The sequence below is a fragment of the Phalacrocorax aristotelis genome, chromosome 2, assembly GCF_949628215.1.
Source record: "Phalacrocorax aristotelis chromosome 2, bGulAri2.1, whole genome shotgun sequence".
Lineage (NCBI taxonomy): Eukaryota > Metazoa > Chordata > Aves > Suliformes > Phalacrocoracidae > Phalacrocorax > Phalacrocorax aristotelis.
Window position 1 is genome coordinate 20,777,972 of NC_134277.1, and position 25,782 is coordinate 20,803,753.

General features: G+C 37.8%; 1 protein-coding gene across 1 annotated transcript in view; it reads left to right on the forward strand.

Annotated features, from left to right (window-relative positions):
• DNAJC1 (DnaJ heat shock protein family (Hsp40) member C1) overlaps positions 1-25,782 on the forward strand; it is a 108,979-nt gene that overhangs the window by 63,035 nt on the left and 20,162 nt on the right. The window contains exon 8 of the mRNA XM_075082672.1: positions 2,053-2,219. Within this exon, the coding sequence (XP_074938773.1) occupies positions 2,053-2,219 (167 nt within the window). The remainder of the gene's footprint in view (positions 1-2,052; positions 2,220-25,782) is intronic.

Below are 25,782 nucleotides of genomic sequence, written 5' to 3' on the forward strand. Positions count from 1 at the left end.
TGAGAGGAAAAATTAGCAGACAGTAGCTGATGGGTGCAAGATACAAGAAAATCCAACTGTCTCGGTGTGTCTCCACTGTTAAAGAATTCCAAGTGAACACACGCTGTGTGCTTGATTATTTTGCAGGATTGAAATACGGTAGTGGAAATTGTCGTTTAAGGTAACTTCCTAGAATATTTTTGCCGGTATATGTGTTTGCAGTAAATAGCTGGTGAAGCCATTGTTACTTATCCTTGCAAATCTGAACTCTGACTGCAGAAGCTATTAGAAATGGCAACTTCAGAGAAAAGTGAGGTTAATTTCTTAGTTGTTTAGGATCCTTAAGCATGCAAGCCTCGGAGAGGAAGGCCCGACGAGGGCAGGGTTGGCTTATGACATCCAGTTTAGGACAGAGCTGGGAAAGCCTCTGGGTCATCTACATGTGATTTGGTTATAAAAATTACTTTTTGAAACAGACAAAAAGAATTTTGCGACAGTATTGTCTTTAGCAACATCTGAACAATGACAGAAGTGCTGATTAACATTTTTGGGCTATCTTTTAGTGTTGTTTTTTGGGGAATGCATGTAATTTAATTATATTTACTATGCATACCTATAGAAGTATGCTAAAAAAATCCAAATTCAAGCTTTTACTTAATATTTCATTTATTGAGGGTAATTTGACAATTAGAAGCAGTTAGAGATTTTTTGCAAAAAGACGTCTCTGAACAACATATATTTAAAGTTTAAAAGATCATTAGTCTTTCTGTTAAGTTCCTACAGATGTTGAAAGTTCCTGTTCTTTTTGGATTTCTGAAAGGTGCCATGAAACAGTTCTGTCTCCATTTACTGTTTTCTTCAGTATTCAGTTCCTAGGAATTTGTCACGTCCATCGAGTCTTTTCACTGTTCTGTTCCTGCGCATATACTGTTAGGAAAAGGAATTCTGCATCAGAGTATGTAGGGAACAGTTCTTCTGTCCTCTTTAGGATGTTTTGTTGTGGTTTTTTTTAAGAAAGTTTTAATGAAAAAACAGGTATTTCTTCTCTGGTGCTCAGAAAAGTATTAGAGCATGGTTGCAAAGACAGATAAGCTGATCTAGTGGCCAGCTGCTGCCTGAGAAGTGTGGTTCTCCTTTTCCTCACCGATCACCTTTAAATAACTTGGATTCTTTCTTTTCGTTTGAGTATAAAGAAGTAATTTTCTACTAGATTAGTGAGTAGAATTAGTTTGCGAAGTGGTTGGATGATTGTCAGACCACAAAATGTGCACATAAGCACACAGTGGAGAGTGGAAAGATGGAGGTAGACTAGAACTTTCGTCTTTTGGCTGCAGCCAGCCATTAGATCAGCTCTTTCAGTTTAGTAGCATCCTTATAGGAGCATCCAGTTATTTTTAAAACAATGAGGAAAACCCAAGAGAGTCCCACTTGGTGTACCTGAGGTTTCTGGATGCTTTCTGAGTGTTCAAGCTTCTTTTCCTGATCCTCATCTTCTTGTCTTCCCTAAAGTTCTGTCAATTTTCAATCAATCTTACATCTTTCTTTTGTGATTATCTTATATAGCAGATATGTTTTCAGTTGCTGGGGTTTAGGTGGTGGTTGTCCCTCCTTCCTGTCCCCTAAGTTTGCTGCTCCCATTTAATACCATTTGAAGGACGGAGAGAGCCCAAAACAGTGCTCAGTTTGAGAAATGAGATCCAACATTTAAATCTTCCTAAATGTGTAAGTGCTAGAACGGAGCTATTTGTAGCTACAGAAATCTGGTAACAGAGAAGCTATCTATTGACTCAGAAGCTTTTACTCAGCACAGCTGACCATAAAGCAACACAAAATTGTCTAAAACTCACCTTTCTACCTCTGCCAGTCTCTCTGAAGCCAGCTGGACTCTCAAAACCTTTTAACAGCTCCCTGTGCTTTTGCCTGTACTAATCTTAATTGCCAGGTGGTATAGCAGTGCTGTGTTTTTGAGGGGCTCCTCATTTGGCCCTTTTAAGGCATAGTTCAGATAGAAGAGGGGCTAAGTGCGTGCATTATTAGTAGCATTACTTTATCTTCTTTTTTACTTTTGTATAGAGGAGAAGAAGCCTAAAGTCAAGAAACCAAAATCAGAATTCCCTGTGTACACGGTTCTGGAGTCAAGCGCGTATATACCGGCATATGATCATGGAGCTTCTATTGAAGAGATTGAAGAACAGATGGATGATTGGTTGGGAGGCAGGAACAGAACACAAAAAAAGAAGGTAAGTTCAAAATCTTTTATGTTGTTACGTATTTTAAATCTTGATTCATTTGCTTGCCTCTTAAGATAATGGAATAATGTACATATACCACCACAATAGTAATGTACTGTTGAAGTCTAGAGAAGTATTAATTGTCAGTCAGAGACATAATGGAAAAGATTATATTGATGTTCAATGTAATTTATGTAATGGTACTGGAAACGTTGTTACAAGAGGATGTAGTTGACGAAAATATCTGAAAGCTCTTTATGGTTTTTAATATAAATACTATTCTTGCTCACTAGAAATTAGTAGAATGTAATGCTGTCAAGTTACATGAGGCTTGGTTCTTTCTCCTAATTGCAGTTGATAACATTTTGCTTGCAAGAATAGATTCTTCTCTATTAAAAAAAAGGCAAAGGGAAAAGAAAGAAGAAACCTTTGCTTCTTAATATCCAGGTGTAGTATATTTTGATTATGGAACTGTTTATGTACTTTGTACATTTTATCTGACTTAACGGAAAAGTCCTAACAATTCAATTTAGACCTATTGGTATGTATGGTTCTTGCTACTTGGAAATAAGGGTTCTTAGTGGCAGTTAATGTAGTTATCTTCTGGTAAATTTTATTAAAGCATACTGGCTTGAAAACGTATAGTTTTCGACTTAGAACTGAGATACACAGGTGACAGAAGAAATGTTATAAATTGGTCTCCTGACTTGAAAATCTGCCTTGCCTAGAAGACTGAGATGAGAACAACAGCGTGTTCAGAGTGGACTTAGGCATCAAAATAGTGAAAGAAGTTCCTGCTGTCACTTGTTTGATTCCCCTGTGCTGCAGATCTGCTTAAAAAAAGACTCCCTCCCATTTTTAGCCAGACCTAAATTTTTACTAAAATAATTTCAATTTTGCATAGCCTGTTTAATCATCTACCACTGTTGGATCCCTAAGCGTCATGACTTCCCAGTTCCCCCTTCTCTCTTGCTGTTACTTTTATCCTTCTGTATTATTTAGTTTATCTGCATTATGTTTACTTTTATATTTCTGTAACAAATCTGTTCTGCAAATGTGCTGAGCTTTTGACTTCTGTGTAAGGGATTGACACTCCAAACCCTTAAATGCTGGAGCTCATTTTCATGCACTTAGAGGAAGTAAGACCTCAGATATTTAATTCTATAGATGAGTAGCCTGGGAGTTAAGAGCGTATGTACAGTCATTGCTTTGTTTACCTTAACTCGAGAAGCGCCCGTGGATTGGATTCCTGCTAGTTGCATCTCTGTGAATCAGCTTTGCTTACCAGGCTGTGTGGGCAAATGATTAGAGGAGAAAAGGTGTGTGTTTGTTTACAGTACCTTAGGTTGGTTACATGCTTGACTATCTGGATCCCCAGATTCACCTTCCCGTCTGATGGGAATTGAGTCTTTCTTTGGATTTCCATGAAGATGAAGGAATTGAATAAGACTGGGCCTATTACATCTATAACTTTTCACCTGCTATACATGGTATATAGAACTTGTGTCTTTAGAGTCACTGCTAAGAGAACAAGTTCTTAGTTCTACATCCTTTCAGAAACAAAAGTCACAGAAATTAAAATGTATCAAAGAACTGTTATGAAAAGGTAAGTAACTTGTTTTTCTATGCTTACACCTAGAGGTTCAGGGTTGCATTTCATAATTTTGATCCATGAGTATATTTTTTGAATTATATTCTGTTACAAATGGGGCTAACATTTTAGGGACAAGCAGGCAATTTGCAGGTATACTGTCTGGGTGAAGTGTTTGACCTGAACAAGCTGTGATTAGGTGTGCTTCCTTTCCTTGACAGCTAATATGTTACTGCAATACAACATCAACATTTAATATGGTAGTGGAGAGAAACAGATTAATAAACTGTACAAAGAAATGGAGAATAAATGTAACTGGCTCTAGTAGCTTGGAGGATCCATTTGTATGTCAATGTGAGAATGTCTGTGTCATCTGATTTGTAATAAGCTCGTTGGGAAGACGGTTGTACCATGAGTGAATTGCTCCTATCATTTGACATATTTCCTGTTTTAGAAAGATGTATTTTCCTCTACTATACATCATAGATGTGAACTGGGACAGCATCTCTCTTCTGCTTCTTGCATGGACATGCAAGTGGTGTGTAACATTCATCTCTCAGTTCTGCTTTTCTTAGGAAAATGTTACACTCTAAACCATTTTGCCATCAGACTTTTTCTTGGGATTGTCATGCCTCACTCATGGGAAAGCTTGTTAGCTTTTTTTCTTTTCTTTCACGATAGCTCAGGGATGTGGACTATGTACAGTCAACCAGGCTCAAGAGCAGTTATCCATGTGGAAAGATCGAAGTAGCTTCATAAAATATTATTTTACTGTGTCATCCATCCAGAAATAAGGAAGTGGAGTTGCTGTCCCCGGTGTCAGTATCCCAAGTGTACATGATTACAATTCATTTCACATTGTTTGTGAACTGCTTTGCACCACTGACATTTGTACTTTGGGAGGTGCCTGTAATCCATGGACTAGTGTTTTGGAAGTTCTGTACCGTGCAGAGTGCCCAGTTTGATTAAAAACTTAATTATGTTCAGTTGTTAGGTTGTAGTCAGTCCCTGTGATTTTTTTTTCCTTTTTAAACTATGTGATAATATTTGAATGCTTAGGTTCCTTCCATTTTTGGCTGAGTTTCTTCCAGTTTGGAAGAGTACATTTGTGCTCTTTGGAAGAGTGAATCTGGAAGTCTAATGTTATGAATTTAGATGCATCAAAGCTGTATAAGAGAAAAATTGAGATTTTTATTGTTCCATCTGCAACAGGAATCTGTATATTTTTCTGACAGATATTAGTCTAGGAAGTAACATCATCATAGACTAGATAGCCCTGTAAAGTAGATTTGCCAACATGGAGAATCACAGAAACACAGGTTGGAAGGGACCTCGGGGGTCATCTAGAAGATAATGGCTTTCAGAAGTATCTGACTCACCATTGCATAAGAGCTCTGTATTTTATTTGTAGAGCAAGAGTGTGGCTTTGGCACTGCAGGAAAATAAAATGACAATTTTCTTCATAAAGTCAATATTACTAATTATTGACAACTGGAAATTGTATTTGTAAAGAAAAAAACGATATTTATGTTTCTATTAAAGGTTTGGTGGATTTAAAATTGGTGGTTTCAGGGGGCAGTGTCCTGGGCTTTCAAAAAAACAAAAACAAAAACAAAAACAACCCACAACAACAAAAAAACACCGCTTTTTTTTGCTAGCCTAGAAAGACATGAGTTTACACTCAGTAAAAAAAGGAGAATCTACCACTTTTGGAAGAGGGGCAGGTAACACGAGTACAGAGACCTCATTAGGTCTTGCAGGGAGAAAATCAGGCAAGCAAAAGCCCAGCTAGAGCTCAACCTGGCCACTGCTGTAAGGGATAACAAAAATTGTTTTTACAAATGTGTTAACAACAAAAACAGAATTAAAGAGAATGTCCATCCACTATTGGATGCAGAGGGGAACATTGCAACTGAGGATGAGGAAAAGGCTGAAATACTAAATGCCTTCTTTGCCACAGTCTTTAACAGTCAGGCCAGTTATCCCCAGGGTATTCAGCCCCTGGAGCTGGAAGGCAGGGATGGATCTCAGAATAAACCCCCCAAAATCCAGGAGGAAGCAGTTTATGACCTGCTGCTCCACCTGGACACTCACAAGTCTATGGAGCCAGATGGGATCCACCCGAGGTACTGAGGGAGCTGGCAGAGGAGCTCACCAAGCCACTTTCCATCATTTATCAGCAGTCCTGGTTACCAGGGGAGGACCCAGAAGACTGGAGGCTTGCCCACGTGACACCATCCACAAGAAGAGCCAGAAGGAGGATCCAGGGAACTACAGGCCTGTCAGCCTGACCTCAGTACCAGGGAAGGTTATGGAGCAGCTCATCTTGAGTGAGCTCACCAGCATGTGCAGGACAGCCAGGGGATCCAGCCTGGCCTGCATGGGTTCCTGAAAGGCAGGTCCTGCCTGACCAACCTGATCTCCTTCTATGACAGGGTGACCCACCTAGTGGATGAGGGAAAGGCTGTGGATGTTTCCTACCTGGACTTTAGCAAAGCCTTTGACACTGTCTCCCACAGCATCCTCCTAGAGAAGGCTTGGACGGGTATACTCTTTGCTAGGGGAGCAGGTCTTATGAGGAGCAGCTGAGGGAACCGGGGTTGTTTAGTCTGGAGAAAAGGAGGCTGAGGGGAGACCTTATCGCTCTCTACAGCTACTTGAAAGGAGGTTGTAGTGAGGTGGGTGTTGGTATCTTCTCCCAGGTCACTAGTGGTAGGATGAGAGGGAACGGCTTCAAGCTGTGTCAGGGGAGGTTTGGATTGGGTATTACGAAAAACTTGTTCACGGAAAGAGTGGTCAGGCATTGGAACAGGCTGCCCAGACAGGTGGTAGAGTCACCACCCCTGGAGGTATTTAAAAGACGTGTAGATGTGGCACTTTAGGGCATGGTTTAGGAGTCGTGGTGTTGGGTTGATGGTTGGACTTGATGATTGTAGAGATCATCTGCATCAGTAATGATTCTATGATTCTATGAGTTTTTGCTGATTTTTTCAATATGTCTGATAGGTTAGGAGGTATAGGAATAAAGTGCAACTTGACAGAAGTGGAGCTGTTGGGTATTGTAACTGAATAGAAGAAGAAGATAAATGTTGTAAAGAATAGGTTAAGAGGAGTTGGGCAGAGAGGCTGGAATTAAGATTAATTATAATCTGGAGATAGTTTTGGAATAAAACTAATAATTTGCTTCAGTGTTTAGTGAATATTATCTTGAAAGTAAAGGCTAATGGTAATTCTTGTTTCCAAGCAATTTTCATCTCTAAAGGGGACATAAAGTTCTAAACTCAAGGTCAGAAGACACTGTTAGGCTAGTTCTCACCCCAGAATTCATTTAAAGTATCATCCTTACTGAAGAGCAGATGTTGTCCTTTTTTAAAAAGGAAAAAATACGTGCCTTTGTCACCCAGTAGGTAACTTAACTGTCAGTTCAAAACAAAATAACAGCAGTGTAAAAACGCATGGAAAATAATACAAAATGCAGTTTGGAGAACAGTGTGGTTTGGGATTGGCTCACTAATTGTTGTTGATACTTGCTCAGAAACTTCTGCGGTTTTCCTCTCTGGTGCCTGAGTATGATATAGAAGCTATTGATGTACTGTTGATTACTGTTTCCATAGGGTTTAAGTATTGAAGTGGATAAGGAACAGGCTATAGAGAAGAAAACAGCTCCCTTCTTAGGCAAGGTAAAATGATCTACCAAGGGATGTAGAAGGAGGAGTGTTTTTTCTCTTTTTTTTTCACACAGTTGTATAGCTGGCTGAAATGTGCTTATAGCGTGGTAAAGTTATTCTTCTGACTTAGTCTGTAAAACACACTAAGTTTATGTCCATTAGGGCCTTGTCTTGCTATGTTGTTACTCTCTGCTTAGAACTGAATATTAAAGAAAGCGAGCTATTGGGAGATATTCAGAGGATATTCAGTATTACAGAACTGAGAGGTAATTTTTCTGCGTTTCTCTGTAGCAGTGATCCATCCACCGTAAGGACTTTTTGTGTAGTTTTTGATCATTGCACTTTTCAGAAAGAAAGAAAAATTAACAGGAAGACTAGATCAGCAATAAAAAGAAATTTAGAAAGTCATATTTATAAGGAAAGGTTAAATAGATGGACTTTTAGACCAGAAGAGGAGAAGAAATATTGAATTTAATTTGCAGTGAGGATGTTTAAATTCAGATTTGGGAACACATGCAGGGGGAGATGCATAACTAGAGCATATTACCTAGACCATTTATGAAATCTTTCTTTGACCATTTATCCTGTTCTTACACTCCTTCTGTTGAAAATAGTGTGCGCAGACTCAATTGTATTTGAGAGCATGGAAGTGAAGTAATGAGACTCTTGAGGGGTTTTTTCTATGTAAGAAATCATACATTTATCTCACACTAAATTGCATATTCATGTAGCACTGTTTACAGTATTCACACAAACTGTATATGACTATGAAGCTGAGAGGAATTACTAAAAGCTTATTCTCATACTGATAACAAAGCTCTTCAAAGCAAGTACTGAAAAAGTTTATTTCTAAGATTATTTTTGTTTTGTCACTGAATGTTTGTACTCCCAGATCAGATCTTATTTCAGGTTGCTGAGAGGAGATAAGTAGCTTAATTTACTTAAGCTTCTGATTTTTTTTAATTTTTATTTTTACCTTTATCTGTCACAGAAAATTGACTGGAAAAAGTGTATGCTTGTTAGGAATTCTGGGAAATTTAGAGGGAATGTTACCATGGGCGTCCTTCTGGGTTTTGTGGCCTGCATATGTTGTTAAGCTACTGTTGCATTACTTTGTAGCCGTTTAACCCTTTACTTTCTGTTGGCAACCTGTTTTGTGGAGCTGGAAGAAAAAAGAGCAACTTAGTAGAGGGCGTGTTTTGTTACATCTGATCTCGTTCTGTCCTTTCTGCAAATGTTCATGCAAGAATATATGTATTTACCATTTCTGGAATTATTCTACTGATGAATCATTGCCAAGTAATTTCTCTCCCAGTGGGATTTCTCTCATATTCTTTGTTCTGATTTGATTTGTGTGATTTGTAATACACATTGGTTTTTTGAGAGTTCATTGTGTATGCGAATAATGTTGTTGTTGCATGAAAATCTTGGCCTTTGAGAAATCAGTGGGAGATTTATCATTGTCTTCATTGGCATCAGGATTATAGTTCCTTTTGGTTTACAGACTGCTCATCATCTTCCACTGGAATCTCCTCTTCATTCCATATCATTATTTGACTCATTCGTCTCTGAAGATAGAGTTCCAAGTTCTACCTCAATGAGGGGTGAATACTTTTGACCTTTTGATATTTGCTTGCTCTGTAAAGGGGAGATAAAGGTGGAGAAAGACAGTGCCTGATCCCTTCCAGCTGGACCAGATGTATGGATAAAAAATCATGTTTCTCATTATTTTTGTTTTTCATGTTATCCTGCGGCACTTCTTGGCATTTGGGTGTGTTTGATATTGCAGGAGCACCTGGCTTGATTTTACTAAAGCAGGAGTAGTAAAAACTATTTTTGTGCACAGAGGTGGGGTAGCTTAGATAATGTGGATCTCCTGCATGTGCTACACTTTACTTTTTACCCTTAAATTAGAATTATTAAAAATACTGTGAAACAAAAATATACATAAGCATTGTTTTTACACAATATATTGGTAGATGCTGGAAATATAATAGTTATGATTTTTAACAGTTGTTGAACTGTAGGCTGTGGTCATCTTGTACTGAGGTCTTTTCTGGGTAAAATGCAGTTTTGTATTTTTATTTTTCTCACCCTGGGCCATCAAAGCACTGTGTTTTCATAGATAGGGTATTGATAACCAAGTGAGCTTTTTAATCATGAAGGTTTTATTTGAAAGCTGGGTGTGGAACAACAATATAAAATAATTTTAAATGTACAAAGGAGATCCCTCTGCTTTATAACATTGAAAGACAAAATGCTATACAAAAGCTAAATTATTATTTTGTTAGTTTAAAAAGTATAGTTTTGACAATTAAATCTTAGTCATCTTATAATCTTGCACATTTCATAATTGCCAGCTAGCCTGCCACCTGCTCTCTTCTGCCTTGAATCTTCCCACATCTGTGTTGCTTTGAAATCTGAGTATGCTTTTTCTTTAGTAGCAAATAACATGGTGCTTGTTCTAATCAGATGTCATATGATGGATTACCTGAATACAGTTTCCAGGCTTTTAAAAAATGTTAATTCCTTAAGCAAGCAGTTTGTATCTTAGCAGGATTAAGGTGCTGTGTAAACCAGATGTTTTAATAAATTGGTCTTCAAGGGGAAGGGTTATTCTGTTTTGGTGTGCACCTGAGGTCATCTGTTTTTGAAATAACTTAATTTTCTTTTTCTAAGCAGTGAAACAAATATGGTATCTGAAAAGTGTGTCTGTATTCTAAATCTCTTCTATTCCTGGGACAAGTACAAGTAAGCAGCTAGCAGTCAGAGGTTCCCCGTGGTGTCCTGCTAGTGTGCCTCAACCCTGACCCAGAGGGATTGCTGTAGGTCAAGAAAGTAAATCACTCTGTGTGCCCATTGAATTTAAGGCTCTATATTGAGACTGCCAGCAACCATACCTGTTAGTGTCAGTTATGAAGCCATTCGCTAGGAGCTAGTCTAAGCTCATAATACATTTTAACTGGAGTTCCAAACTCTCATCAAACGGTGATGACTTTGAGTCACTATTGATCTGGGCCATATTGAATATAGTAACCTCGAGGTGAAAATCTCAGTATTCTATTACCAAACTCTTAAGCAATGTATTGTCACTGAAAAGATACTTCATTTAAAAAAAACCACCCAAAAATCTGCATTGGAGTGGTACTGAAAGTGTTAAGTCAGAAGACTCCAGGCTTTCCTGTGGTTTATTATGCGATGTGTCACCGCAAATGTTGCGAACTCAACCTGAGTAGAATATTGGGTTTTGCATTTTAAAATAACTCTACAGTTTATGTCCTATAGGTAAATATGATAACTGTAGGAGTTACATTAGAGTTATTAGTGTTAATAAAAAAGTTACTCTTGTCCCATACACATGCTTTAAAAAAAAAAAAAAAAGGTGTTTAATTCTACCTATATAATGTACTTGGGCTCCTGCCTGAGGTCAGTGAACAGGTACAGAACAATGTATACATGTTTCTTGTGTGCAGCAGAATCATGTTGATAAAATATTGATGACAACAGCAGGGACAGTGTGCAGAAGGCACCCTTTTGTTACATACTGTGCTTGTGAAGTAGGGAACAGGACTTGATTTACCAAAACAGTGGGTGGGCACCTTGGTTATTCTAAAATGTTTGTGTAATTTTTTTTGTCCCATACATACATATTAGTGATTCTCTTCCTCTTTCTCTTCCTCTTTGGTAGCCATCAAGTCTGTCAGCCTAATGAACAAGAGAAAAACAGAAAAAACTTTGAATTTTTCAAGTCTCATACTTAACAGCTGATGTTTTTATTGGTTTTATTGCTAATCTTTTTGTTTCTTTATGTGACTGTTGAAAAAGAGTGGTCTATTTCTAGCAAATTAATGTATTTAGCATATTTCTAGCCAATTGGTGTCTTTTTAATTTTGTTTAGAAACAATAGATTTATGTGCTCTTTGAATCATCTTTTCTTAAATGCAGGCAATAACCTTCTTTTCAGGCTTGTCTTAAATATTTAAGCCTCTATGGACTTTACTTTGGACTTGAATAGCTTTAAGGAGAGAATAAATGTGAAATTTTTTAAAATTATTTTTAATTATTGAGTTTTCCTCGGAGAGGATGACCCACATCTTTAAATATAGAATAAGACTTCTCTGCTTTTGAGCTGTGAATATCAAATCATTAGGGTCAGAAATCTAATTTCATCTGCAGTATTAAACATGCAGTGATTTTAATCCTCAGCTTTTCTTAAGGAAGAATAAAGTTGTAGGATGATGATGATATATTCTTTGACTAGTATCTCAGGCTGGTGTTTTCAGTGTTATGGCAGTTATACATCAAAGAACAAATTGTATTTGCAAATACAAAGTGAAGAAAATAAATTCTCCTAGAGATGGATTCAGAGAAAATAGCTGTTATGACTGGGACAAATGCCAGAAGTAGTAAGCTCTGAACCAAGAGTTACGGAGTTTCGCCTAAAATAGGTCAGGAATATATAAAGACTGTGAACAAACACTAACTGAACAACTGCTATGTAAGAATGTGGAATTTATGTATTTCCTTTTCTGCCTCTTTCTCTTTGACCTATTAGGTTGGATCGGTTAAAGCACAAACACTTTATTTCTTTATTCTTATATTTATAGAAAATAAGGGTGTGTTTACAGAATATGTAATTCAATAATATTCTGCTTTCAAAAGTGCCATGCTCAGGCTGGCTAGAACTAGTTTGGGTGGAGAGGTTGTGTAATCTATGCAAGCAGGAAAGTCATGCTATGAGTCTTTAAGGAGACTATTTTAAAAGCATCTAAATGATACAGAGAAATGATTTGATATGACAGCCAGGGAAAAAGTTTTTTGGAAACAGTATGTTTCACAGCAGAACCAAAATTCAGTCTAGATTGCAAAGGAAACAAACAGCCAAAATACATATTTCTCTAAGGACGTACTTCCTAAAGATAGTAACAATATGTTATATGAACACTTAAACGCTAGTTAAAAAAAAATCAGCTGTGCATATGTATTGAATTAAGGCCATACAGTTGACATTTGCCTGATGTTTCCTGATCTTGAGTTCTAAACTTTCTGTCTAATTAAATATAGTAGCATAGGTTCTTGTCTTGTACAGACAAGAATAATAATACACTGATTTCAACACTGTATTATAGATGCTGTGGTGTCAAATTCTAGCTTTCAGTAGTTTTTCAGCTGAATCTGTATTCCAGAAGAAGTGATTGATGTGACTTGCTGACATAGTTCAGTCTGACTGGTTTTACATGTGTGTTTTCTGTTTGTAGTCCTTGAGGTTTTGAGTCTGTCAGTTTAAAACTACCCAAGAGCTCAAGGTAATTGTGCAAAGTGTTAATCTGTGTGGACAAACACACAGGGTTTTTAAAACGCAGCTCTGTTTCTGCACCGGGCAGCACTATAACCTCTGTTTAGACACCCGCCTGGGTCCAAACTAGGGCTATATAACTTCTGTTCTATTAGTTTTTGTAACTCAGGTTGGACTTCTTTATTTACCTCAGGTCTTGAGCCCTGTTTCATTTCTGAGATTGACATGATAGTTGCCTATCACAGAAAGACATGGTAGTTGACATAAGAGAAACATCGTACCTGTGAGGAGAAACAGTAACTCAATCTTTCCCAGTCAACCACTGAAATTCTGACTGAAATTCACTGAAATTCATTGGGAGTGTCTCTTCTGTCCTGAAGCTGATACCCGTTTTACATAAATTTGCAAGAAGCTGTGTAGTGCCTTTGTAAATATTAGTCTTCATTGCACCATTTTTGTCTTCGTCTTGGCCTGGGAGAGATGTAGAAAAAGATACAATGGGACTGCTCCGATTTAGCCTGGTTGGGGTTAGGGGGTGGTGGAAATACTGAATTTTTTTTTATTTTTTTTTTTTCCTTGATAGTGCTCCCTCCCTGTCACCACCCAAAACAAAGTCACTCCTGTCTCAACTATGAAAGGAAGAGTGGAGAAGCAGAAGGAAGAGACTGTAGTTGCACATGTAAGGGGTAGAAGCTGGAGGAAGATGAGAAAGCTGTGACCTTGCCCAACTTGCTCTTGCCCATCTGACAGAAGGGAGAGAGAGCAGTCCAGCATTGACACAGTGTATCATCTGAATTTGGCCAATAAATGAGAGGCAAGGATGGTAAATATCCCTGAAATGGGATTTTCACAGGATCCACAGCTTAGGGATCAGAAAGAATTTGCAGTTTATGGCACCAGCTTCTGTAGTGCAATTCACTGCTGCACTTTTCAGCTTTTTAACATCAATTTGAAAAGTGCAGACTGTTGCAAAATAGTTACTTTTCTTGGTACGAGTTTAGCCATCTTTAAATTGGAGAATGAAGTTAGCTTCAAATAAATCTAGTTTTAATTTATAATGTAAATAAATATTGATGTTTCTATATCGTATTTTCCAGACAAACCAGTTAAAATCTCGTTAGATTCATCGTCTTACCTTCTTTCACAATGCACAGTGCTGCTGTTTTCCTTTTCCTCCTGAGGCCATGACTATAGTAGGGTTTGGTCAAATTTATTTATAGAAATTGCCCAGAAACTATAATCTAGGATAAACTCCAGCAACTAAAAATAAATGAGAGATATGTTTGGCTTTTGTTTTCCCAGTAAAGATAAATATGTGATCCTGCCTTGCCAAGGAGTGGTTTAATACTACTGACATAAGCATTTTGCCATTTAGGAATTTTCAGAGAATCTCAATCTAGTTATTAGCTGTTTTCTGTATAGTTTTTGACAGGCAGGACCCAGTCTTGCAAGGATCACCTTTAGTCTTCAGAGCTTCAGTTCAGTACACTTGAACATGCAATTGCATTCCATCTAAATGAATAGGAGTTGTGTCCATATTTGAAGTTAAGTACACTTTGATTTGGGATGCAAATTGTTTGGCCTGAACCATTCTTTATAAAATGCTACTGGATAAAATATTACTTACCCAAACCTGCAAAAGAGGAGAGCACTCTTAGTGGTGGCACAACATGAGAAATGGTACCTTCCAGTTGAGATTTGTTTTGTCATATTGGTGATGGCACTTCCGGTAATTTCCAAAAGGCAGAATTTCTTAAATCCAGTGACTATCCTTGAGATGCAGATTGTGAAGGAGAAGAGGTTCTCACATTGTTTGCAGTTGAGTGCTATGGAAAAAAATCTGTGTTTTGCTGCAGCCCTTGGACTTTCACAAAGTAAGCGTGCATTTACTTACAAAAGTAGCAGGTCTGATGTGTTGTATAGCATCAGATTTTTTTACATAGATGTCTTTAGGGAACATCAGCATTCTTACCATCCAAAGTTCTCCTAGTGGTGTTCTTTTTTTAATCATGAGATAAACTGTGTGCCTGGATTCATTATTTTGTTAAAACACACATACTTGAACGTAGAAGACATAATACTTCCATTTTTACTATTTACTAGGTGATACTTGTAATTCACATTGGAAATCTGATTTGGAACAGCTCTGTAAAGAAAGTAATGTCAACAGGGAATCTAGGTACTAAGTTAGTAGCTTCTAGTGTGTGTGTGTGTTTGGGTTTTTTAACTATGCTGGTCTCGAGTAGATATCTACCAGTATCAGCAATATTTTGCTGCCTTGGGCTTTTTCTTTATTGTCCTTGTTTAGAAGACTTTCCCAGTAATGAGAGAGTAAGCATGGGAGGAATGAACCTGACATTAATGGTACATTTTCAAATAGGCCACAAATTATGGGAAGGAAAAGCTGTGCGTTTGAGAAAAGTGAAGGCCAGCTTTGATTTTTAATTAGCCCAGACTTTGTGGTTATGGTTGGAAATTTGACAGCCTGTTTCAATGTTTATATGCTAAGCAGTTTAAGTAGTGTCGTCCCTATTTCAATTACACATATACTATTTAATGATAATTAGTGATTTTTATATTTGGGGTTCTTTTGGAAGTGCAGTTGCTTGATGTTGCCATCACAGATCTGTGTCTTAGGAATCCGTGAAAGCTTCTCAGAATTTTTCTTCTTTTGCCTCCCAATGTTACTACATGACAACTTGCACTGTTGGAAAACAGAACTGAAAATTTAGTTTAGTATGGAATGTGTTCATTGTATTTTCCACGTAGCCCGTTTAGGGTCCTAAATGCATATTGGTTTTGATCGGTATAGATTTATTAGGTTTTTTTTTTCTTTTCTTACCCCCTTTCCCCCTGCCCAAAATTCGCAGCTGCCTTGAGCCATGTCAAAATACGTTAGGTTGCAGGCTAAATACCATTCTCTATTTTTGTTCTCTGTCAAAGAGAATTGAAATGTATATTGAAATAAAATGTCTAAATTTTGGTATCCTCATTAGCAGAATTTTATCATCGGTGGACATCTTGTCCATTTGGAGAAGGGTGCTGGATTTTTCTTTTGGGTTTTAACATACTGATAGACCTAACTTGCTGAGCCATACTTAGTATAGAAGAAATCTTTGAATATCACTGGTGGACATAACTGCTCTGTAATTGTGCAGTATGTTTGTGCCTTTTTGGGATGCAAAGTACCTCATGCATTCAAATTAAAAATGAAGAGACCAGAATATCCAGGCTGTTCTGGGGAATGCCTGATTACTGGCAGAGCAAGGTGCATTGCCAGTGAAATAATCTTAGTTGCACTTGATGTAGGATGGAGAATGTTAGTTAGACATTCACCGTGGTGTTGAAATAATTCTGATGGGCACAGCTGAAACTATATTATGAAGGAAGCCAAGGGACAACAAAACAAAAACTGATTTTGAATAAACTATTTAAGGTGAATAAAGGTAGGAGAAACAGATTGCCAGCAATAGACCAAGGTAAAAAATAATCCAAAAAGTTATTGAGATAGAGATCTTATGATCAAGTGTGCTAGGAAGCAAGACAGAAAAGCTGGATAGAAGACAGAAGAGAACAGCACTGCGGAGCAGTCAGCAGGATGAGCGGTGTTGGTAGTATTGTTCGTTACAACACAGTCTGCGAGATTCAGGATGGTTTAGTGTACCAAATGGTTTTTAATACCGTATGTTAATGTTTTCAAAATACCCATAACTTGCCCTGTTATACTGAAGTGGATTAAAGCAGAGTATACAGCCCAGTGCTGTTAAGTATTTGACACTTGCTCAGTCTGCTTAGTATTTCATGAGACAAATAATAAGCTTGCAAGGAAAGCCACTTCTTACTAATAAAGATAATCATATGCTTTAATGTGTCTGCATGCCTTTGGGCTCATCTTCTCTAGCGAATTTAACAGCATGGCCAAAGATTTTTTAACGTATCAAGTAATTATGAAAAAAGTTGCCACCTGCAGTCTGAGGACTTACTATCCTGTGCAATTATTTACTCAAGTTTGAATGTTACACAATTCTTTTCATTGACCTGTGTACTCTAGAAGATTTGCAATTTCATGTTCTCTATCAAATGGTAATACTATTCAAACTGCATTTAAAAAATCCAAATAGGGTGGTGTTTTGAGAGAGAGTTAAACAAAAAAATTATTCCGTTTCTTTGGGAATTTGTCTCCATGTTAACGTATCACAGGCCAAACCTAATTACCTGTTCAACCTATAGTTTATTTGATCTGCATGCCTGAGTGTCCTACAATCAAATTTACTGAAGAGCTTCTCACTTTTTTCTGCATTAAAACAATTGCCTAGAAGCAGCTAACAATTAAAAAATAAATGAGTTAACACTTTCTGCTAAATGCTACCATTTAAGGTATAATATGCAATTAAAAACTACATTTTAATTTCTGTTCAATTACATTGACTTAAGTAGTAATTTTAATGTTATATTTATGAACCATTTAATTGTGACATTTTTCCTCTGGCTTGCGTAATGGAAAAGGAGATTTGATTCTGAGAATACACCAGGAAATAACTTTTTTCCCCCCATGGTTTTCTGTAATGACAAACAGAAAAAGACAAAATTAGTTGGGCTTTGTGTAAATTCAAGAGAACAATTTCATTTCAAAAGCCATAAAAATATGTCGTCATTTGAATTACATTTCATGTTTTTGAAATCTATCTACTTCATAGGAGGAATATTCAGATTGCTTTATGGCAATGTAGGTAGGTATTTGAAACATCCCTGCATGTATTTGGGCATGTTAACAGCTATAGTTTAAAGAAAGCTTTGTATTAAGTCCAAAATCAAAGCCTGGTACAACTTGAAGTGTGAAAACATCAATTGTAGAGCAGCAGCCTTTTTCAGGTGGTATTGCTAGAGACAGATGCTTTATTACTTTTTGGCTTTAGCTCCTTTTTTAAAGAAGAAAATTGTATTTGAGTTGATGCATTGCAAATAACTAGTTAACATATTTTTATGTTAATACTAGAGGGAACTTGCTATGGAACAAGATCCGTATTAGAATGGATTAGGGTTTTCTCTCCCCCTCTGAATCCAACTCCCTCAAGGTCCTTTTAGCATGCTGAAAATCACTGTTTGAAGCATTCTCTAACTTCCAGCCTAAACTTACAGTGAATTAACACCTGAGTGCTCACGTCCCACTTCTGTGATGTGTTAGTCTGTTATGTTTGTGTAACTGCATTTGGGGTGTGAACAGGATCAGAAAACCATTCCAGATTAAACAAAACAAAACCTAGCCTAACGAGCATGTTAGGGGTTTCTTTTATTTTCTAAAGCTGGATCTCTGTGCTTCTGGACAGATGTTATTTTATCCTTTTGGTAGTACCTTTTGCTTGTTTTGATCTCTGAGTAACACTGGAAGTTTATAAGTCACCCTTCTACCAGTAAATGTGACTCTTTCTATGTCATTTCTAGTTGATGAGCTTCCAGCTTATGTATAAATTGAAAGGATCATGCTCTTTATTTAATGTCATCTCATTCATATTACCAGCTTCGTAAAGTTCTTAGATAGGCTGATCTTTGCCAAGCACCAGAATTTTAAAATACCATTTTTTCCTGGTGTCCAATCCTGATGTTATAGAGCAAGAGATATTTGTTTCATGAAAATTCATACTTAGGCCTGGAATGAACCTTAAGGCATCCAGTTGTGTTTCCTCCTGTTAAACAAGTTCAGGTATTGCAGTGACCTGTACTGCGATTAGATGCTGAGTATGTCTCATTTTGGTGAGGACACAGCAGCTTCGCTACCAAGAAGGGTTCTTAGTATCTTTTAATTAGACCATTGCTGGAGAGGTCATCACAGAACAGTGATGTCCCATCCTCATAACTCAATGTCTTCCATATGGCAGTGTCAGCATGACTGGTGGATCTGCTTAAGAAAGGAGAAAGAGTATAATGTAAGAAAAAATAGGGGTTTTATTCTGGGATTTTTGAAGTTTGATGTGAGTGGGCTAGCAGCAGAAGGATGGCAATAAATTAAGTGATGAGTATGTACTGAGAGATGTATGAGAAGAACTGTAGCTCCTGAAATGTCATCCCTCATACAATAGGAAGGATGACCTCTGAAAACAAAACTCAAATTTACTAGAAGTGCAACAGCAGTTTATAGGAGGCTGTGCCTCCATGTATGTGTTGTGACTGCGTGGAGGAGTGCTGGGATTTTGGATGTATTTCTACACTGACTTTGATAGGTACCTTCTCCCCCCGCTTCCCCCCGCCAAGCCATGTGGACTTTTAAGTGTAACTGTGAAAAACCTTTTATTTTTTTTAACGATTTCCTAACCTATAAATTACTTATACCTTCACCCAAATTTAACTGTTTTAACAGGGCTTTGTGATTCAGGATACAAGAATAGGCTCAAATGTGAGTGTCCCTCTGAACATCAGGAAACACTTTTTTTCACTGTGAGAGTGACAGAACACTGGCACAAGTTGCCCAGGGCGGTTGTGGAGTCTCCCCCCTTGGAGGTGGATATTCAAAAGCTGTCTGGTCATGCTTCTCAGCAACGGGCTCTAGGTGACCCTGCCTGAGCAAAGTGTTGGACCAGATGACTCCAGAGGCCCCCTCCAACCTCAGCCATTCTGTGATCCTGTACTTTTAAGTGGTATGCATTTACACATTGACTTTAACTCCGTTCTCGAATACAGAGGTAATGTCATTTGAATTGGCTAGAAGAAAGTATTCTGAGAAGAAAATCTTATTCATCAAATATAAGCTGTCTTTACTGATCAAGGAAAACTGAAATAGAAATGATTCTTCAAAACACCTCTCATTAAAGAAGGTCAGGAGTAGGAAGTTCATTAGTTAATTTAGGCTTCTGATACTATTTGAGGACTGTGTAGGGAGTAATTATTCTCTAAATTTAAATGAGGACATTTACACTCTAATAACTTTGTTCTTGGTTTTGTGTCCTTTTCGTGTACACTTATTTTATCTGTATTTTATTGAATTGTAATTTTTATCTGTGATCTCTTTGAACCTTTGTGATCATGAAAGGGCTTCAGTATTTCAGTGACGGCAATCAATACGTGCTGCCATTTAAAAGAGGTTACAATAACATCTTTAGAATGTAGAAATCCATGGAAGATTTTCCTATTTTTTATAAGCTAGTCAAAAAACAAAACATTTGAATAATTTTTTTCAGAAGTGCCTAAATCACTGAGGGAGTAACTTGTGATTAGGAGTCAATAACTTTTACCTAAAATTATAATTGGTTAGTGTAGGAAATCCAACCAATTTGTTCCGTTATACTCAATAGGTAACATTTTAAAAATTGATTTCTTGTGGAGGTAGATTTGCAGGCTACTGTATTGCTAGCAAAGTTTTACTTTAAATCTGGTATTTGTGCTGTTGTAACCAACAGCAGCAATCATGGGTGCTGGTAATCTCCTCCTGGAGTTTTCAGCGGAGATCACCAAAGAATTCTTCCCCAAAATTTCTCCTAAATACAAACCAGGATGTTGTAATTTGTTACTTCGTAATTCTTTCATGGGTTTACTGTGGCTGGCTGCCAGGTGCCCACCCAGCCATTCTCTCACTCCCTCTCCTCAACAGGACTGGAGGAGAAAATATGAAAAAGTTTGTAGGTTGAAGTAAAGGCATGGAGATCAACTAATCAATTACTGTCATAGACAAAATAGACTAGGCTTGAGGACAATTAATTTATTGCCAGTCAAAATAGAACTGTCTGTAACAGTTCCTCACTGCTGCTCCTTCCCTCTCTCACTTTTCCCTGCTCCAGTGTGGGCCGTCCACAGGTCATGGTTTCTTCAAGGCACATACACCTGGTCCCGTGTGCGGTCCTCCACAGGCTGCACCGTGGATATCTGCTCCAGCAAGGTCTCCTCCACAGGCAGCTGGGGAATCTGCTCTGGCGCCTGGAGCACCTCCTCCCCCTCCTTCTCTGACCTTGGTGTCTGCAGGGCTGTTTCTCACATGGTCCTGGTTTCGGCTGGGATAGAGTTAATGTTCTTCCTAGTAGCCAGTACAGTGCTGTGTTTTGGATTTAGTATGAGAATAATGTTGATAAAACTGATGCTCTAGTTATTGCTAAGTAGTGCTTACACTACTCTAAGGACTTCTTCAGCTCCCCATGCTCTGCCAGGTGCACAAGGAGCTGGGAGGGGAGGGGGCACAGCCAAGACAGCTGACCCCAACTGACCAAAGGGGTATTCCATACCATATGATGTCATGCTTAGCATATAAAGTGGGGGTAAATGGCTGGGGGCAACAATCACCGCTCAGGGACCAGCTGGGCATCGGTCAGCGGGTGGTGAGCAGTTGCATCACTTGTTTTTCCTGGGTGTTCTCTCCACACCCTCCCTCTTTTCATTACAATCTGTTGTTGTTATTATTCAATTATTGAACTGTTCTTATCTCAACCTAGGAGTTTTCTTACTTTTGCTCTTCAGATTCTCTCCGCCATCCCACTGGGGCTGAGGGTGAGTGAGCAGCTTTGTGGTGCTTGGCTGCCAACTGGGGCTAAACCATGACACACACTTTCCTTCACTCCTCACACTGCTATGCAACATTTTGCCCTTTCTTAAATATGTTTTCCCAGAGGTGCCACCAAGCTTGGCTGCTGGGCTCGGCTGTCTCCTGCAGCGGGTCTGTTGGATCTGGCTGCAGCTGGCTGTGCCCAACATGGGGCAGCTCCTCACCTCCCTCCAGAGAGGCCACCCTGGCTACCAAAATCTTGCCACAGATACCTGATAAAAAATTCTCACTTTTCCTATCATATTTCTAAAGGTTTTTACAATAAAATACTGAAGTGTTTTCATTTTTTTTACCTCCTGTTTTTCCAGGTGATGTAGCTTTAACCAGATGATCATTCATATCAATGACTAGTCATTAACAAGTGATTATTTTAGAGCAATTTCAGCTCTATTGACAAGAAATTATTTTTATTAAAGTAATTTAAAGGTGTGTTTTGAGGTGTTCCTGTGCCACAAAACCTGAAAATTACTCCTCAGCATTGCTTTCCCCTACAGGTCCTTTATGAAGAACCGGAGCACTTTCAAAGAAAGTATTAAAAACCACTCTTGGCTCTGAATTCTTGAAGTAAGAATAAATAATGAGTAAGAAAAGGGAGGAAAGATCAGCTGTGAACTGCTTTTTGTAATTTGGATTTACATCAAAAAAGGTGGAAAATAGACTTAAAGAAAATCCGTAGAAATTACTCACAGGTTGGAAGCAGTATCTACTGATACTTGGAGTGTGACCTTTTAACTTAGCAAGTGCCTTCATGGGAGAAAATACTTGGTATTAAAGGGCTGCTCAGCCTGGAAGGAAGACACAGAAGGGGCCAGTGGCTTGAAGTGAAAGCCAGGGAGACATGGGAATGAATGTGGTATAATAGCAATCATCCTGTGAGTATATAGCTTCTCCAGTGCTTCATTTTTAAGTCACTGTTTGTCACCTTGTCTGTCAGATGGCTGATTACTACTGTTTTTCACGTATCCGCAACTTTCTAAATAGTCCCAACGTAAAAAAGCGTCTTACTGCTTCACATAGCTGGTTCTTATTTGATTTATATTTACTGCTCATCCTCCTCCCCCACTTTTTGTCTGTCTGTCAGAACAGAAATATTTCAGTCTTAAGGTACGGCTTTATTATAAGTCTAGGAATAGCTCAGCAGCACCCCTGCCGAAGGTGGTGGTGGGAGAATCTATTCACTTAGGCTTCCCACTGGGGTTAAGCAAGGAAAAAACACACACACACACGCATGCACAGGTTAGGAATGAGGAAGCTGAATAATAATTTCTTTTTGACCTGCATTAGCAGTGAAATGTATGTGTAAATAAAGATTTTAGCTGATGTTTCTGCATAGATGGCAACTGGTTTTGCTTTCCCAAAAGCATAGGGGAGTTGTTATATTGGTATTATAGAGTTATGGACATATTTGCATATTGGTTTCTAATATGCTTAAGCTCTCAAAGTAAACTTAGGTTTTTTCCCTATGTTTAAAAGTCAACTGTTGATGTGCAGTTAGGATGGGTTAACAAACTGCTTGAAGTTTTTTTAAAAAAAAAAAGTCAAAATTGTGAATAATCAATATGGTAGCCAGTGGAAGAATCTCAAATATACGCATCTTACTGGAACGAAGTTATTCTTGTCTCAGACTAAAATATGAAGATAGCTGCTTAACTGGGGAAAAAAACTTCAGAAAGGTAAAGGCCTATGCAAAAGAGCTTAAGTCAAATGCAAATCCAAAATAAGGGAAGCCCACGAACAAAAGATTATTACTTTTTTTCCAAAGAAAATAGATGAAGGAACACTGCCAAGGATTTTGTTGAAGAGGTGGATGATCAAAATATAAAGCAGTTTCAAGAAGATGCATGGTCCTTTCACCCTTGTTTACTACAAAAGAATTTAGGGAGTTTTTGACATTATGTAGTGAAGGCAAATGGGGAGGGAGTGTTTTAGATGGAAGCATTCATCTGAAGTTGATGAAAAAAATTGCTTGGAACAATGGTCTTCATCATTAGTTGACCTAAAAAGAACTCTGATATTAAATCCACTTAATACTGCTGTTAATATTTTAGCAATTCCTTTAACCGAGCCTTGAAATGAGAGACAGAAATAGGATACCAATTTTTGAGCTTCATTGAGGATTCTGGGAGTACAGACCAGTTAGCGTGAATTCCATACCAGGTAATTTTTTGAAATTATGAAGTGAATGATACTATTAGATGCACTGATTTTAAAATAATAATAATAAGTCAGTGTGAATTTAAAGAAAAGTTACGCCTTATTATTAGAGCTTTCCAGTGTACTTGGCTTTTATGAAGCTTTTGACAGGTTCTGTCAGCAAGACTTCTTATAGAGACAGAGTAATGATAAGATGAAAGGGAAGATCTTCAGGGTAATGCTTTCTTAAAGAACAGGAAACATACATTTTTGTTACTGCAAAATGTCACTAGAGGAGTTTCATGTATATCTGTGAGGATCTGTTCAGTACTGGAAATGGTCTATAGTGCGGTGAATTGCAAGGGGTGATGCAGTATTATTCAGGGAAGCACTAATTGAAATGTCTGTGAATTCCCTGTTCTGAAACAGGCAAGGTCTAGAAAAATCTCTCCAGAGGAGTCTTATCTTTTCCTACGGACTCTCCTACTGCAGAAAGATTGTTTTCAACTGTGTGTTTAGAAATTAAAGAAACCACATGGCTTACTGGTATTGTGTTGTGGTTTTTCTATGGTTTTTTTTTCTCTTTCTCTCTCCTATATGATGTGTAGCTCCAGAGAGCAGGGCGGAAATACATTGGACAGAGAAATTAAAGGCAGCAGGGTATGGTGAGAAGTGAGGAGCTGAATGTGTGTAGAAAGCCAGCTTATAATGTTGATTAAGAGCAAAAACGGGCTGCGGAGCACAGACAGCTTCATCATTGGCTTTGTAACAGAAATACGTTCAACTTCTTGCTTAGAATATCTCTAATCCAGGTTGGGGGCAGCTGTGAGGGGAAGAATTTCTCTGCACTAGAACATTTTCTGCTGCATATGGTAGAAGACCTGATACTTGAGGCAGAAGAAACTTCATGCTTCTCTTCTTAGGTTCTCACTCTTCTCTAAGAGCTGTTGTCTGCTTATGTTATGTGTATTGTTTAATATTTGAATGCTTTTAATACTGAAGGTATTCCTGTGTGAGGAATAGTATAAACAAAAAAATTATTATGGTTAGGTTGTTATCTCGACAAGGTTATGATATAAGTGAAGATAATTAGTTGTATCTTCACATTTACATGTAGTTGCTTTGAAAAATTCTAAAATTGATCTCTAATGTTCTTTTAGACCTATGTAATATATTGTTCAAGATTAAATTATTTAAGTTACTGGGATCAGAGGATATGCAACCAAGAGTTCAAAAAAAATTTAAGGATTAATAATTCAGTTAACTGTTTATTTTCTTGGGTGCTTGAGGACTGAAATGGCAAATGTGTCATTCTGTTTATTTATTAAGTTGTCAGTGGAATTCAGGAACCTTTACAGGCCTGTACATCTGACATGTCTTTAGGGAAAACTATCAAAAACTGAAATAAAGAGTAGAGTTAGTGAACATCAGGTAAATATGACCTGCGTGGAGACCTGAACATTGCTTCTACAACAGGAAGTCCTGCCTTAAACCCTCTGGACTTCTTTGAAGGATTAACAAATATGCAGAGAGAAGGTGATCTGATTGATAAAGTCCACTTAATTTTCCAGAAGAGTTTAACAAGGCTTGTAGGCTTTTAAGGAGAGAAAGCAGTTATGGGATAAGAGGAAGGGTATTTTCCCAGATAAATAATTAGTTAAAAGATGGTAAATGGAGGGTAGAAATAAATAGCTCTTTCGGTAGAGCAAGATTAGCAGTGGAGTTTGGCTGGGTTTCTGCTAGGAATTGTGCTGCCCAGTGTATTCCTTTAGTATAGTGAACATGATAATACGGTAATAAGGTGAGCTTTGACATGAGAGAGTTTATCAGTGGTAGTACTATTTGGAATAATGAAGGTGAGGACAGACACTGAAGAACTGCAGGGTGATCTTATGATTCTGACTGCTTGGGCAATAAAATGTCAGAAAAACTTCCCAGGATGTAACTATGAAAGGATGCAAATGTTGATGTAGTGGATGACTGTCCTAACTTCATGCACAAGCTCATGAGCTCTGAGCTGGCCATGATCCTTGAGGAGTGAGATCATACGAGTTATCAGTGCTGGCTTCATTAAAAACATCAACTCAGTATCATTCAAAAAAACAGTGCAAATGTTAGAAATTGTTAAGAAAGTAATAGAAAGTAAACCAGAAGAAATCCTTTTTCCATCGTATAAATTTATGATTAATCCTGCTGTGTGCAGTTTGGTACCTCGTTTCAGAGAGGTGGTTTATTATGGAATTGCAGGTGGTTTAGAAAAAGGTATCATGGGCAGTATTATGCATAAAATGGCGTTTATATGAGAAACCAGCTGATTAGAGTAGGGCTCTTTAGCCAGAAAGAGACAACTTACAGGGGAA